Source organism: Anser brachyrhynchus (assembly GCF_964034855.1).
Source record: "Anser brachyrhynchus genome assembly, chromosome: 6".
Classification (NCBI taxonomy): Eukaryota; Metazoa; Chordata; class Aves; order Anseriformes; family Anatidae; genus Anser; species Anser brachyrhynchus.
In genome coordinates, this window is record NC_137700.1 from 26047364 (window position 1) to 26062358 (window position 14995).

The following is a 14995-nucleotide window of genomic DNA, read 5'->3' on the forward strand; positions in this document are numbered from 1 at the left end:
TATGATCATCAGCTATTGCAAGCCTGCATGACTCCTGATGAGTAGTATCTTGGCCTGTTACTGCATATCCCATCCATTCTTAGCAACTGGAAAAATGTCATAAAACAGCTTCAGTGATCTGTTTTTTTCTCTGGATGAATTTGTTGCTTCACCTGTGCATATGGCAAAGCAATATCTCTTTGGTAGTATTTGTCAGTATTTCATTTTATTTTTCCTCCTACATAATAATAATCTTAATCAGTTCTCTTCAAACTTAAAGTAGGGAGCAAAAGAAGACTTACTGACTTGAGGTTTTAAGCTCTGGAGATCATCTTGTTAGTGCACACAACATATCTTTAGATTATGTGATTTGCGGAGGAAAAATACTTCTGATAAAATCATTAGCATCTATTTCAGTGTGTTAGTCCTGGTTGAGCCACTGAGCATCTGGAGCTTCAATGAATAAATACCAGGAGGATTGCATCAGGATGCTGGGTATCAGTTTTGAAATGTTGATTTGCAACTTTGCTGTTGCTGTGGTGTGATTATACTTCCTCTCCCTCTTCCTACAGATAATCGGCCTACTGAATGTGTTCACACCGCAAAAATCCCTGGAAGAATTTCAAGACGTGTAAGTCTGATTTGATCTAAAGCTGTGAATTAACTTTAAAAATATTAACATGGGAAAATAAACAGTGAAAGAATACAATAAAATGACAGCATTATTTGATTGTTCTTTTTTTTTTTTTTTTTGCTTTATAAGCTACATAGTAATGGAGCTCATGGATGCAAATCTCTGCCAAGTGATTCAGATGGAGCTGGACCATGAACGAATGTCCTATCTTCTTTATCAAATGCTGTGTGGTATCAAACATCTTCACTCAGCTGGAATTATACATAGGGTAAGTGAACTTCCTGTGTTTCTTTTGTACACCTCGTTTTGCCTTGTGTATTTAAAGGAGCTAGAAAAAAAATCAGAAATGGGTGCACAGAGGTCACCATAGTTTGCCATAGACACAGAGAGAAAGCTGAAAGGAAATCAAGCTTACTTTGTTCCACTGCAATTCTGGAATGAACCTTTTGAATGTTTTTCCTGGATTTGATAACAATCTGTACAAATAAAGATTTTATCAGTGAGTTACATTACCTCCTCAAATTCTATATCATGTTCTAGTAGTCATGGCAGGAAAGAGTATCTGAAAGCAGTTATGCCTTTATTCTTTTGGTAACCAAACCTGAAATTCCATCTTTTGAAAGAACTGCCCAATTTATTTCAGCTCTTTTACTAGCAGAGTAACAAATGAGTATCTGAATTCTCCAAATAAACAGATCGTGATAAATACTTGTGAGTGGAACTTTCATACATCTGTGTGTCACAAAGCATTCATTCAGGTTGCCTACAGGCAAAAATGACAACTACTTTTCAAATGGTTTGAAATGGTCAGGACAAATGTCAAATGGTCAGGACATTCTGAATTTAAGGTTGCCTATTCAAGTTAAATGTGTTATATACATTTGTATGTAGTGAGAAGATTACTTGAGATTGTCTAGCTATAACTTTTCAAATATAGTTTATATTATTCTGGGAATCTGTAAGCTTGTATTTTTAGTGTTATATTCTTCATTGTAATGTTTTATAGGGAGAATTTTTAAAAGCTTTTATCCCTGAAATGATGCAGAAGAAATAATTAAAGTTATTCATGCATGATACTTTCAGTCGGTACTATGTAGTTTCCCTTAAGGATGATGTACGCAGCAAAGTAAATCCTGAACAGCAATTCTGAATGCTGCAACAGGCATTATTACTATGCGGTGGTGCTTGCACAGTTCAGTAGCCCATCTCATCCTTGAATGGCATGCAAGCTCGATCTGGCAGAATGACACTCCCTTTCAGTCTGCTGTTTTTCACTTGAGAACTGAGACAACTGTTTGAATAACAAATAAAATTTGAATGGCCAAACACTGTTTCCTTTTGCTCAGCTAGCTCCAGTACTCATCTACTGCCTCATTCTAGTAAACAGCTCAGGGTGAGAAGGTGAAGGCTTCCTTCATGCATACGATCTGCCCTGGGACTGCTGTGTTTGAAAGAGTTGGGGGGAAGGAAGGTAGGCAGAGGCGTCACCCAGGTGTTGAACCCTGCACTTCCTGGTCTGCATGTGCATATGGACCTGCTAGGGTGGGAAGTGTGAGTGTCTCTTCCTAAGGATCGTAGTGCAGGGAGGAGGTAGTTTCTAACACTTCACTTGCTGTAAGCATTTTGTGCTCCTATAAAGTAGGAATCAAAACATTGAGCCTGTAGATACCATGAATAAATGGAAATGTCTGTATATTTATGGAAAAGTAGTAGTTGTTAGGTAGAAATAAAGACAGTTTTGAGGATACATTTTTTGCTGCTGTAAATATGGGCGAAGTTTTTGGAGTGCTTCATGTTGTGCAGTAGTACAAAGTTTAAAGATAATGTTCCAGTGAGATTGTCTATAGATACAATTGCTATGTAAATAGTATGCACGAATGCTTTTGAAGGACATGGGCAGATACATTTCACTTTGCATGTCTTCATGGTAGATTTTCATCTGACAGCTTGTTCTCAGACTTAGTTAGAAGATTCAGTGTGCTCAAGCAAAAACGTTTGCACTATTTACCTGCTGTGTATGTCACGCCTTTATACTTAAAGTTGCAATGCATCAAAATTCTTTCTGTGCAACAAGTTAAACAAAACCTCAGAAGGCAAGGAGGACATGCTTGAAAAGAGACATCTTTCATATGGAACACGTGGCTGCAGTAGTAACTCCTTATACCACTCTTCTGGGCTTTCAGTAGCACTATCCTGAATGTCTAAAGGTAATCACCTTGTTGAAACAACCTTGTTTGGGGTTGGAACTAGATCTTTAAGGTCGCTTCCAACCCAAGCCGTTCTGTGAGTCTATGAAAGTTGTTATTCCTTAAACATAGTCCACACTACTGTGGCCTCCATTGAAGCGTTCTGGGTAGTAATCTAGTGTGCTTCTTTAGTGTCCTCTAAAGCTTGAAGCGTTTTTTGCTGTTGGTAGTTTCACACAGATTTTAACTTGGTTGTTCGGCTTCTAACATAGCTGTGATAATCTCAGTATCTCAGTAACTTTTTCAAAGCCTGCCAAATGACTGAAACTCTGATGTTCTCCATATGTGCCTGTAGCACTGGATACTATCTGCCATAGAAATAAGTGCAGTAGTTTTTCATAGCAGACTAGAGGCATGGAACAAGGCAGACATCAAACACAAAGAGTTTTGGACTGTTTCACCTAGAAGTTGCAGGGGACATATTTAGCTTTCACAGAAGTGGATAACGTTTTACCCTGATAAAGACTGGACTGTAGCTTTACATCGGCTTTGATGAACACTATGGTGTTCAAAACATTTTGCAGAGATGGAGTCTCCAGCAAGCTACAAGTACACATTCATTTATATTTTGCAGGCTGGGGAGGATGAATAATCAGAGTTGCAGGGTCGTGCCTCACTGACTTGCTGAAGGACACAGAGTGTCTCATTAGTCTTGCATCGAGGCTCTGAAACGTTGTATTCTGCCTAACTTTGAGCACTTAACAAAGGTGCCTAATTATGGAAGCCCTTCACACAAATCTTTCTTAAGAAAGAGAAAGAAACTTCTCCAAAAATGATTTAACTCATGTAAACCATGAATTACTTTCCAGAGATGCCCCTCTCTCCCTGTGTGGCTAATGGGGAGACAGCCATGAATAGTTCTGATTTTTAGGCACTGATATTTTACATTTTTAAGGTTAGGTGATGTATCTTCTGCTATAGGTGCTGGATATATTTTTACAGCCTAGCTATGTTAATCACTCTCACGGGAACTTTTGAGTCCTCATTTATTTTAAACATGAGGTATTGGTTTTGCATGAATTTGAAATGCATTGTAAGTCAACAGTAGCCTCCATCATTTTGAAGGATGGGAGTTCTGTATTCAAAATTAAAACATGCTCCTAGGCTTCATGAGAACAACACAGTGTTCAGAAATTAAGGATGGACAGTACTCTCTAAGCTTTCACTTTTTGTTTTCATAGTGTTTTTCCTCTTGCAAAGGGAAAATCTCTTAGTTAATCCTGCAGCTTTGGGGAGAACAAGTATAGTTAATACTGTCAGCATGCACCTGGGATTCTGTAATGAACGTTCTCCAAATAATGGAATTGTGCAAAAATAAAGCTGATAATAAACAGGATTTTACCAAAATGTGAAATATGCATATTGAATAGCTGAAATGCCATATAATACTTGAGCTTATTCATGGTATTTGAGAATCTTTTAAGCCAAAGTTGTTTGCAGAGTCTTCCTCTGTGTGATTTGGAAGTGTGTGTGTTAATATGGAAGTATGCAGGTCTTTTAATTACCCATTAAAATTGTATTGTTCCAATAACTTTTTTTTTGTGGTTTCCTCTCTGTCTTTAGTGCAGGTTTCTTAGCTTTCTGAGGGGCTTGCTGAAAGATGTACAAGCACAAAAGAAAACTACATACATCTTGCAGGTCACCTCTTTTAAGTCTTTACGAAATAATGAAAGATAGAGCTACTTATCAAGTGCCTGCAGCGCACATGTTAGGGTCCTCTGCTACATCTTGTTGTTTTGTCTCATTAATCTTGGTAGAGGTAGCCAGAAAGGATGCGAGCTTATCTGTTATGGCCTGTGTGTTATGAATGATTTTATGATGCAAAGTTTAAGGTGAAGTTATTCTGAACGTATTCTGCTCATAATATTTGCTCTGTGACATTCAGATGTTTGTAAGATCCTCCTGAGATAAACACTGAGTATGTCTGTATAGTGTCTGTATAGACATTGCAAAGCCCCTATTGCCAATGTAGTCTTAGAGTTCAGATGAAGAGAATAGAATTACCAAGCTTCCAGCTAAGAACCTCTGAAAATATATCATTTTTTTATTACAATTTAATGATTAAGTATCTGGCAGTTTTTCACTGGTGCCTTTTTGGGTATGGTCACCAAATTTGGTGTAATGTGAACCAAATCCAATCCTAAATGTGAAACTAGACCTCTGTGAGCATGGGCATTTCCTTCCTGTTTAGAGAAATATCTGCATTGGTTCAAAAGAGGTAATGCAGCCTTGACTAGCAAAGAAGTCTTCTGCTTTTAACATTCATGTTATAATTCTTAATAATTCTTATATCATGATGACTATTGCATCAAATAATTTCAGCAATTGTCATGTTACTTGTGTAGTAACAGCACTGTAGTAGTAACTGTTGGTCCAGTGAAGTTTCTAGACCTTTCCTCAGAGCTAACATTTCATACTAACCTCGATTTATTTCAGACATTAATAGCATATCTTGTAACACTAGTTGTATTTTCCTTCTTTAATTGCTATATAGATCTACAAGCACAGTAAAGGAATTAGTTCTATAGTCTGCTGAATGCATATTAATTAATGCAAGGGGAAAAGAAACTACAGTTTTACAAATGATCGAGTAATATAACATATTTGGGGTTTAATGTTAGCAGTATTATCTTTTAAAAATGTGAACCACGAAGTACTTTGTGCTTGTCTTAGCAGTCATATATGATGTTTCTTTTTAAAGGACTTAAAGCCCAGTAATATAGTAGTAAAGTCAGACTGCACTTTGAAGATTCTTGACTTTGGACTGGCCAGAACTGCAGGAACTAGTTTTATGATGACGCCTTATGTAGTGACTCGTTACTACAGAGCACCAGAGGTCATCCTAGGGATGGGATACAAAGAAAACGGTCAGCAAATATAGTCTTTCTTTGGCATAGCTTTATTTTTTGTTTGGCACACCACATTTTACATGTTAAATGTTTTTTTCAAGCTGTAGAAAATTTATAAATTAGGCATGTGACCAAAATGCAGATTCTGGATACACCAGTTTATTTATCTAATCCCATTAGAAATGTTTGCATTTAATAGGAAAAGAAATTGAGGGCCTTGTTTGTTTAAAAATTTAAATAACCTGTTTGGTAGATTGAATTTCATGACAGAAGAACTGAAAATATATTACCTTAATATGTTGTATGTACCTTGGTGTACATTGACCTGCTTTTATTCCTGATGAGGATATAAATTGTAGTTCATCAGTAAACGTGTGTCCCAAATTGAATGTTTAAAAAATATGTTCAATATAGCCTTTCAGGATGTAGGAAACAAACAAGCTCAAGTCCACCTACAGTGGCATTATTTTTATTGAAACCAGCCCACTTTGAAATTGTCACACTAAGCTCTTAATTAATATTGCTGAAGAAAAAATCAGTAACGTACTTCAAAGAAAGATGCAGCGTACTGTCATGAAGCATCATAGATTCTTTGAGGTCCATGACGAACTCAAAGGAAATTTGTTTGCTTTGTCCTGCTTGGGTACATTTCCCTCCTCTTTATGCTCAGTCTTTGACCCTCAATCTCTCAGTATCCTCTGTAAGAAAATAAGGAAAGCGTATAGCATTTGGGGGAAATCACTCGATCAGGTATAATGTATCTCCTAAATGAAACACCTAGTATTTATTTGGGAAACCGAAGTAACACATCCTTCCTGAAGTTCTGTTTACGATCCCAGTGCTGCTGCCATTTCATTAATCTGCTGTCGCTGTTGTCAGTTCACCTAACTTGATGTATCTGCCTCTGGCAGGCATTGTGCACAAGGATCGCCATTTGCTGAAAATGTTTTAAACCCGTTATCGATTAGTCCTCCAATAAGCCCTAGGAGATGTTGTGATGCTTGAGGCTTTGCTGGCCGTCTCCTGGTGATACAAGGTGTATGGCTCCTCAGGTTACTGACACAACTGGGGCATGCAGTGTTTTGCAAGCTTCTTAATATAGTCTGCAAACTTTCCTGGCAACTGCATAGCATTAGGGCAAGTGACTTCAGGTTGTACAGAAACTATAGCTGTGAGGTGCATAGAGACTGATTTTTTTTGTTTGTTTTTCATATAAAAGCCAGGAAGAATAACTCCTATCAGTGCTGACAATAGAAGAAGCCAGCTCAAAGGAAAGAGAACAGATCTTTTTTGCAAGGCTGTGATTTATATTTCTGTTTGGATTGTTAGTCTGCCAGACAGGAATACAGTCTTTCAAATGGCCTCCACAGTTGGCTATTTTTTCTGTAACTTAGAAGTCAGAGATTGAGTGGAGCAAACTTAAAGTTACTTTTTTTAACTGCCGAAGTTTTATAGAAAGCACAAATTTAAGTTTCTTTCCTTTTTTTCCCAGAAGGCTTTACATTGGCCAACTGAGAGACAAGGGATAAAAGAACCTAAAGCTGTAGTCTGAGTCATGCAGTTGCCTTACAGAAGGAATTCATGCAATGGAAGTCTCAAGTTTTCTGACTTAACTTACCCTGTTTACATTTTTCTCTTAAAATTTGAGTTGCAAAAGTGTGAAGCATTCTTTCCATTAAAATGCTTCTCAGGTATTATTGGAGTTAAATAGATTGTCTTCTGGAGCACTGACAATCCTGTTCCTTAAGCAAGAGTGAATTGTGTTTTGCAGCAGAATGTAAATTCAAATTTACTTTCATATGAAAAACTACATAGCATAGCATCTTCCCAAAAGCTGAATATGTGGACATTGAGTTGAGAATGACACTTGTAGAGAATGTAAATCTGTTGGCTGAGTCAGAAGACAATCTGTATTTCCATATGTACTGTTGTCATTTAGAGGTTATTTACATAAACTGTTGCTCTTCTCAGTCACTGGCTGATGAGTTTCTTACTGTGCAGCTCTGGTGACAGAGCAGCTAGGCTGCAGAGGGCAGTGAGGCAGGTATAAAGGGTGGACGTATCTGCAGTAGGAACCATGGACTGTCCAGGATCCACACCTGTTAACGTCAATGCCCATTGTAGCCCTCTAAACCCATAGCTAAATTAAAGGTTAGCTTAACTTAGTTAAATATTGAAAATTGACAGCTAATAAAGGTTAAAGAGAGAGTAACATATAGTTTAATTGAACAGGGTCATCTGGCAGCTTTATGCTGTTCCAGTGCCCTGCTGAACTTCCCTTTCAGACAAGATGCGGGAGGATTGCAATACATGTATTGATGACTGAGATACAAACTCTATAGGGTAGTACTCTTTGGTACTATGATATGCACGTATGAAATCCGTAATTTTTTTTTAGAACTAGTGAAGATCCCAGACAAGCCTATGACAGAGTTAACTTTTCCATACGCCTTATACTGAAGTAGACAAAGCATATATGGGTATTTTGCATTAAGAAACCAGGCCTTGCAAACTGAAGAAATTCAGAATTGAAGGACACTGAAACTGTTCTTGCAGTTACACCTTAGCATATTTAGTCTTGGGTACAGTTATATGTGTTATTGTCAGGAAGTGAGCATTGAAAAGCAGGGGAACACCCAAACCCTTTGAAACAATTATTTTAAAGTTTCCTAGTATGTACACTGAGCTTGAATTTCATTTTCACTTAGCTTTTTTTCCTCTTCAGATTATAGAAGATAGTAAATTCACTCCAAACAGGGTTTTAAAGAATTAAGTACATTCTATATGACAACCAGTCATTTTTAAAGATTTTTTAAAGGATTTTTTGAAATCTTTAAGATTTGACTCAGTCTTCTATAACAGTATTCACAGGAGCAGTCCTCTATGTATAAGTTCGTCTAGCTTCTGGAAAAGTTAGTCAGATACCTACGAATAAACAGGTTATTTTTTGATTAATGAAAGCAGCAAACCAAAAGACTCCCCCCGAACACAACAAGTTTGTTTTTTGTTTTGAGAGGAATTGTACCTAAAGTTTTTCTTAGCCACTGAAGTCTTCTGATGCATGAAGTCGTTGACTTGTCTTACTTCTCTTCCCAGATTTCTCCATGCAGTTATAGGAGTTGTTTTCATCACATTGGTCACAAACTATTTACAATAGATTTGGATATAGTTCAGTTTGTGAAGGCAGCAGAATGTGTACTTCTTGTAAATATTCTAAAAGAGTTTTAAAGAGAAAACACCATTAATCATAAATTATTTTTAAATGAACCAGGCCCTTAATTTTGACCTATTAATATGTACAATTGTGATCTCTTTATCATATGGTTTAGATACTATTTTAGAGGAACTTATTGAATAAGAGGGAAGAAATATTTTCAATAAGAAACAATGTTGTTTGCTTGAAATTGCTTAGCTCCCTCACAACTTTAACATGTGATTTTTAGTATACAATTATTCTCATTTAAATCCCCTTCTTTTCCGCTTAATTGAAATTCCAGTCTCATGTTTGACATAAAGGTATTTATAACAATTCAAATACATCATTATGACTTCAAGAAAATATTTGCATACAGAGGTAACAGTATCTCTGAAAGCAATGTAAAAAAAATGGCATACCTGTAAAAAATAAACTATGAGTATGTCTTCTGAATTATTTAAGATAATGAAGAAAATGTGTATTTCATACCAAAAATATATTGCTATTGAGTTTTTCTTTTCTATAAGATGTTATTTGAGCATAACTGGAGAAATATTTTTAAACAAAATAATTTATCTGAAAATCTCTTAGGAATGTACTAATATTGTAATTAACTGATCCTCTAAAATTCTAAGTGACCTTTTACTGATTGTATTTGCTTTTTATTTAAACGGAGAGAGATATGCATGGTAATCTGACTTACAGGAAATGCTTGACGGCAAATGTTATTTAATATGTTAAATAATTAATTCTGCTCCTAAAAGTGTAAACTACTTAGATATACCACATTTATAAAGGGCAATTTAGTTTGCTGCTCTTAAAACGATTCCTATAACTACAATGAAAATAATTACAATAAATAAACTTATCTTTGGTGCTTTATTATAATCTATTGGAAGAACTTTGCCAGTCTCAGAACTTGAAGGTGGGCGTTACTCTGCTTGATTCATGTATATCTCTCTCTCTATGCTCTAGCTCTTGCTTTAGCACTGTATAAACCAAAGGATGGTTTTCTGCCTTGTATTTGAGACAGTTAAAAGCTAATCCTTATATGCTGTTTTCAAAAGTGGTCTCATTGATTAATACAAAGACTTGCTCTTCTTCCTGTGCTGTCTCTGCTGTTTATAGAATGCAGTCATGTTATGCTTCTTTTCATTTTAAATGACCGTTTGCTTTGCTTTCCCTTCTTTTTGTGCTACAAACATAGTGGATTTATGGTCTGTGGGGTGCATTATGGGCGAAATGGTTTGCCACAAAATCCTCTTTCCAGGAAGGGACTGTATCCTTGTGCTGCTGCAGCAGGTTGAATTAGCTAGGAAGTGATTAACCTTTTTATTGATGTTGTGTCATGAAAATGCGTATTGTGCAATTTTTTTTTTATTAAATGGACATGAATTTTTCTTGTGATACACTTTAAAAAAATTGTTGAGAACTTCATTTATACTCAGGCTGCACCTAGCAGTAGGACATAGTCTCTGCTGGTCCTCTAGTTAGCATACATTCATCCACCTTCACTCACTTTCATTACACATGCTTTTTATAGTCACTTCATTTGTGTATGTGTGCATCTAGATATTTTTATTTACTTTATTTTGATAACTATCTTTTATGTTAATATCATTGCATTTTGTTTTCAGTTGACATTTGGTCAGTTGGGTGCATCATGGGAGAAATGATCAAAGGTGGTGTTTTATTTCCTGGTACAGATCGTATCCTTACCTTTGGCCTAGGATGTAGTATTAAAAGGTCAAAAGAGACTGCAACAATAAATCGTTCCAGGTTAAGGTGGTTCTAATTTTTAAAATACTGTTTTTAAACTGCCTTGTCAAAATGCAATTTGCTAGTTCCTAGTTTTGGTTCCAGGATGCTGCAAAAATGTCTACAGTTATACCATTTAAAGCAAAAACAACAACACAGATGGCTTTAACAAGTATGACTGTCTTTAGAAATTAATACTAAGTAAGAAAATACAGCAAAATGAACAAAATACCACTTGGGCTGAACAAGCTTATTTTTCCTTTTTCTTTCTGTTTGTTTGTTTGCTTTTTCAGTTTAATATAGTGTCTATCCATTGTTTTTGGACATTGTCACATTTAAGACAGATCTGTTTGTTTGTGTAGGTGGTGTTTTGTTTAGGTGGTTGACATGCGTTGCTTTTTGCTTTGGACCTCATATTTATATTATAACTTATTAATTTTGTTTGGTACCCAAGCACATTAGCAGTTGTTATTTTATTTTTCATTTTTTTATGGATGTTTACAAAAAGTTCCTAACTAGCTTAAATGGTTGCACTCTGTAGATTTTTATTTTTGTTTGCAGAATTCATCCTGCAAACAGCTTTCAGAAATATCTGGTGCTTCTGTCTTTCTATTTCATGATTTGCTTGGTGGTGTCTGTGTGGGTTGTCATGTGAACAATGCTTCAGGCAAAAGATCTGCTACAAGCAAGTAGAGCTGAAACCTCTGGATCCTTGCTAAAATCAGTGGTTATCTAATAGGAGTTTGGCATCTTATTTGTTTCACTAGTAGTTCCCTTCCATTTTGTTAGATGCCATCAGAAATTTTTCATGCTTTTGCTACAGGTTAATTGTTTAAAAATTGTTACATTCCTGTTTGAGGGTGAGGATTGGGTGAAGGTTTTGGGGTACAGCAAGGAGATCCAGGGATTTTCACTCAGCTCTGGCATTGCATTTGCTGTACCATGCTAACGTTCTCAATCTGGTTTTCTTGCATGCCTTTTGAATTTAGGGTCAGTGCCATACAGTGCAATACTATTTTTTTTCAAGGCCTGTGCTAAAGCATTGTAGAACTTCAAAACCTTATACAAAATCTTACTTTAAAATTTTAAGAACAGAAGAAAGGACCTGCTAGATCCAACTGAAGGTTTAGGGAGTGCAGTATCAAGTCTTCGACAGTAGCTGAAAATAAAATGTTGGGAAGACTGTATGACTGAGATAAGCATATACAAAATTTTACTCTCTCCCAGTATTTAATGACCTGCAACTAGAAATTCCTGAGCCAAACTTCATCTTTTTTTTTTTTTTTTTTTAGTAGCATAGATTAAATTTTACTGCCGTGAACTGGTAAATCTCTCCTTAACTGGTGTAAGCTTTTCAATTAAGATGCTCCTTACATGCCCTTGAAAGTCTTCTGCTTCAGCGTTGAAGACTGACAAAATTGTTGTTGACCTGTGTGATCCAGGGTTTCATCCTTTATGAGCCCACTGGTGCTGTGTATTGTGTGTCATTAGGGAGAGATCACTAATTTGGTAGAGTCCAGAACTCAGCTGAGTTATCAAGGCAAGAAGGAAGGACAAAGCACCCATGCGCGGTGATTTTCTTCAATGAATTAATGGTGTTTAATAGCTTGATTGCTGTGAATAAATGTTTAGATCAGGAAGTGAGTTTTTCTCAGAATTTCTTTAAAAAATAGCCTAAACACTTTTATTTGAACTTAATGAATTTTGTGGGTCTTTTTATTTGCTTTGTTTCACAGGAGTATATCCTTTGCCATTTAATTCTTATGATTTCGAGTAAAATGCATGTTGCCTTGACTACTCAATCATACTTGCTTTTCTTCACTGTTTTCTCTAAGAAGATGATCCCGATTAATGCTGAACTTGATAGTTTATTAAAAATTTCGTTTTTTATCTCTGTTGGATAATTCTTGTGGTTTTAACAACTTTTTAGCTGAAAATTAGACATTGTTTTTCTTAGCTGTGAAACCTTAGATATTGATCAGTGGAATAAAGTTATAGAGCAGCTAGGAACACCATGTCCTGAATTTATGAAGAAATTACAGCCCACAGTCCGAACTTATGTTGAGAACAGACCCAAATATGCTGGATATAGCTTTGAGAAACTCTTCCCAGATGTCCTTTTCCCAGCTGATTCTGAACACAACAAACTTAAAGGTAAGGTCTGTTTTCTGTGCATTGTATATTTTAAAAGTTTATAAACTGCATTGAATAGAAATGTGTCTTAGTTTTGTTCACTGTAGAATCATGCTGCTAAGGATTTAAATGTTACAATATTAATACTGTGGAAGCAGGTGAAAGTTCTGAGGTACGGTTACCTCCACTTTCTCATCTGCTCTGGATCAGCTCCTATCCTGGTAAAACCTGTATAAAGAAAAGGAAGCATATTCCTCCCAATGACATATGTGATTTAGAGAAAAATGGGGAGGAGTAGAAGTTGTGTAGCCAGAGCAGATCTTCTTTCTTTAGGGATGAAAATAAAGTTTTTATATTCATAATACACATATATCCTTTAGTTAGTAAAATGGTTCTTTCCTAAACCTTAAATTCTGTGAGGGTAGTATAGATCCTAAATTGGAGTTTGTTTACCACAAGTCTTCTTTCCTTATGAGCTTTGAAATACTGTGTTATGTGCACATGGCACCAGTGTAAGTAGAAAATTTCACTTTTGCAGCAAGTCAAGCAAGGGATTTGTTGTCAAAAATGCTGGTTATAGACGCCTCTAAAAGAATTTCTGTGGATGAAGCCCTCCAGCACCCATACATCAATGTTTGGTATGATCCATCAGAAGCAGAAGCTGTAAGTTCTTGTTTTAGAAAGATTGTTTCTCTGACTAAGATAGTCCTGTATTAAAGCAAACTTGTGATGCTCGATGTAACTGCTTGAAAGAAGATTATTGCATGATCTACACATTTCACTAGAAGCTTAACTGAGCTGTAATCATTTTTATTGATGTTGATATACTTGTTTATTAAAATTAGTATTAGGAATGGGCACAAGCTTGCAGGTAACTAAACTACTTCTGTGTGTGCGTCTGTATTTCTATGTAATTGCATATAAACTCCTAGACAGGTAGCAATGCACCTGAAGTCTCTGATACAGAGTTCTAATTTTTTGAGTTTCAGTTGTTTCAACATAGTTTGATTGCCTGTGATAGGATTCTGAGATGTTTACTCCTGAGCAAGAGAAATATTTTCGTTAGGTGTAGCAATTGATAGGACTCTTAAACTGGAAAATAAGCGTTTCAGCAAAAACTTTCTTCTGTACAAGACCTCAAGCTTTTTTGCAATTATTGACACTAAAGAACAAGGGAATTAAGTGAAAGTCTTAGTTAAAAAAATAATTTCAACTTGTGGGAAAAAACATCATTTTTAAGAGAAAGTTAGTTGGTGATGGCCCACTAAGAACAGAAAAGGATGCTTGATGTAGATGGTGGAATTAGAATTCTGCTGATCTATAATAACTAGATAGAAAATTATTAATTAACACTAAATAGGTAAAAAGGGCTGCTTAAGCTGGAGACCACTGTCCTTATGAGCTATTTCACCAGGTTGTTCAGTTTCTGCTTTAATTATTTCAGTAACGTTAGCAAATCTGCTAATCAGAACAAGTTTAAAATGTGAAACAGCATCTAAACAATAAGCCAAGTATGAGAGATTATTTATCCATGTAAATACAGTATTTTAAAATCAGGTTCCTATTCAGAATATCTTAATTCCATTTTTCATTTATTCTAGTTTTGTTTCCCTTTTGATTGCTTTATCATGAGTTAGTTTTGTTTTCCAGCCTCCACCAAAGATACCAGATAAGCAGTTAGATGAGAGGGAACACACGATAGAAGAATGGAAAGGTAAGAACGACACTTTTGCTTATCCTAAAGCTTTTTTGAAGTAGGTTAGTCTCCAAGGTTTACTTGTTATTAAGATTCTCCTGAGTAACCTAATAGTGTATACTTCAATTGCTTGGAATGACAAGGGAACAGATCAGTGTTTCACAACCTCTTGATTTTAAGGACACTATAATTTTTCCTGTAAAGGTGCTGAACCTTTGTAGCGAGCTTAAGTTCATTCAACTGTAGGTCTGCTCATTTCAGTCACCTTTTGCAAATCATAAGGCAGTGGTTTTAGGGAGAGGAACTCTTCTGGACAGAACTGGTACAGCTGAAAAAGAAAACACAGGAGTTGGAGCAGTGTAAGTCTGAAGTAGAAGCATCACTCTTAAGTGAAGAGCATATTAGCAATGTTTGTACTGAACATAACTCAAGCAGAGGATTTGAAAGAGGAAGCCATAAGGAGTGTTAGTAATGAGCAAGATAGAGGGGTTATAGTGATGTGGG

At 36.0% G+C, this 14995-nt stretch overlaps 1 protein-coding gene across 6 annotated transcripts in view; it reads left to right on the forward strand.

Annotated features, from left to right (window-relative positions):
* The window catches only part of MAPK8 (mitogen-activated protein kinase 8), a 255148-nt gene that overhangs the window by 231266 nt on the left and 8887 nt on the right, over positions 1 to 14995 (forward strand). For 4 of the 6 annotated variants that reach the window (XM_080596999.1, XM_080596998.1, XM_080597001.1 and 1 more), the window contains 7 exons: positions 552 to 610; positions 743 to 881; positions 5561 to 5726; positions 10542 to 10613; positions 12634 to 12816; positions 13334 to 13458; positions 14446 to 14509. In XM_080596999.1, the coding sequence (XP_080453125.1) occupies positions 552 to 610; positions 743 to 881; positions 5561 to 5726; positions 10542 to 10613; positions 12634 to 12816; positions 13334 to 13458; positions 14446 to 14509 (808 nt within the window). Of the gene's footprint in view, positions 1 to 551; positions 611 to 742; positions 882 to 5560; positions 5727 to 10111; positions 10184 to 10541; positions 10614 to 12633; positions 12817 to 13333; positions 13459 to 14445; positions 14510 to 14995 lie in introns of all 6 variants that reach the window. The other 2 variants (XM_080597002.1, XM_080597000.1) reach the window with 1 other exon arrangement.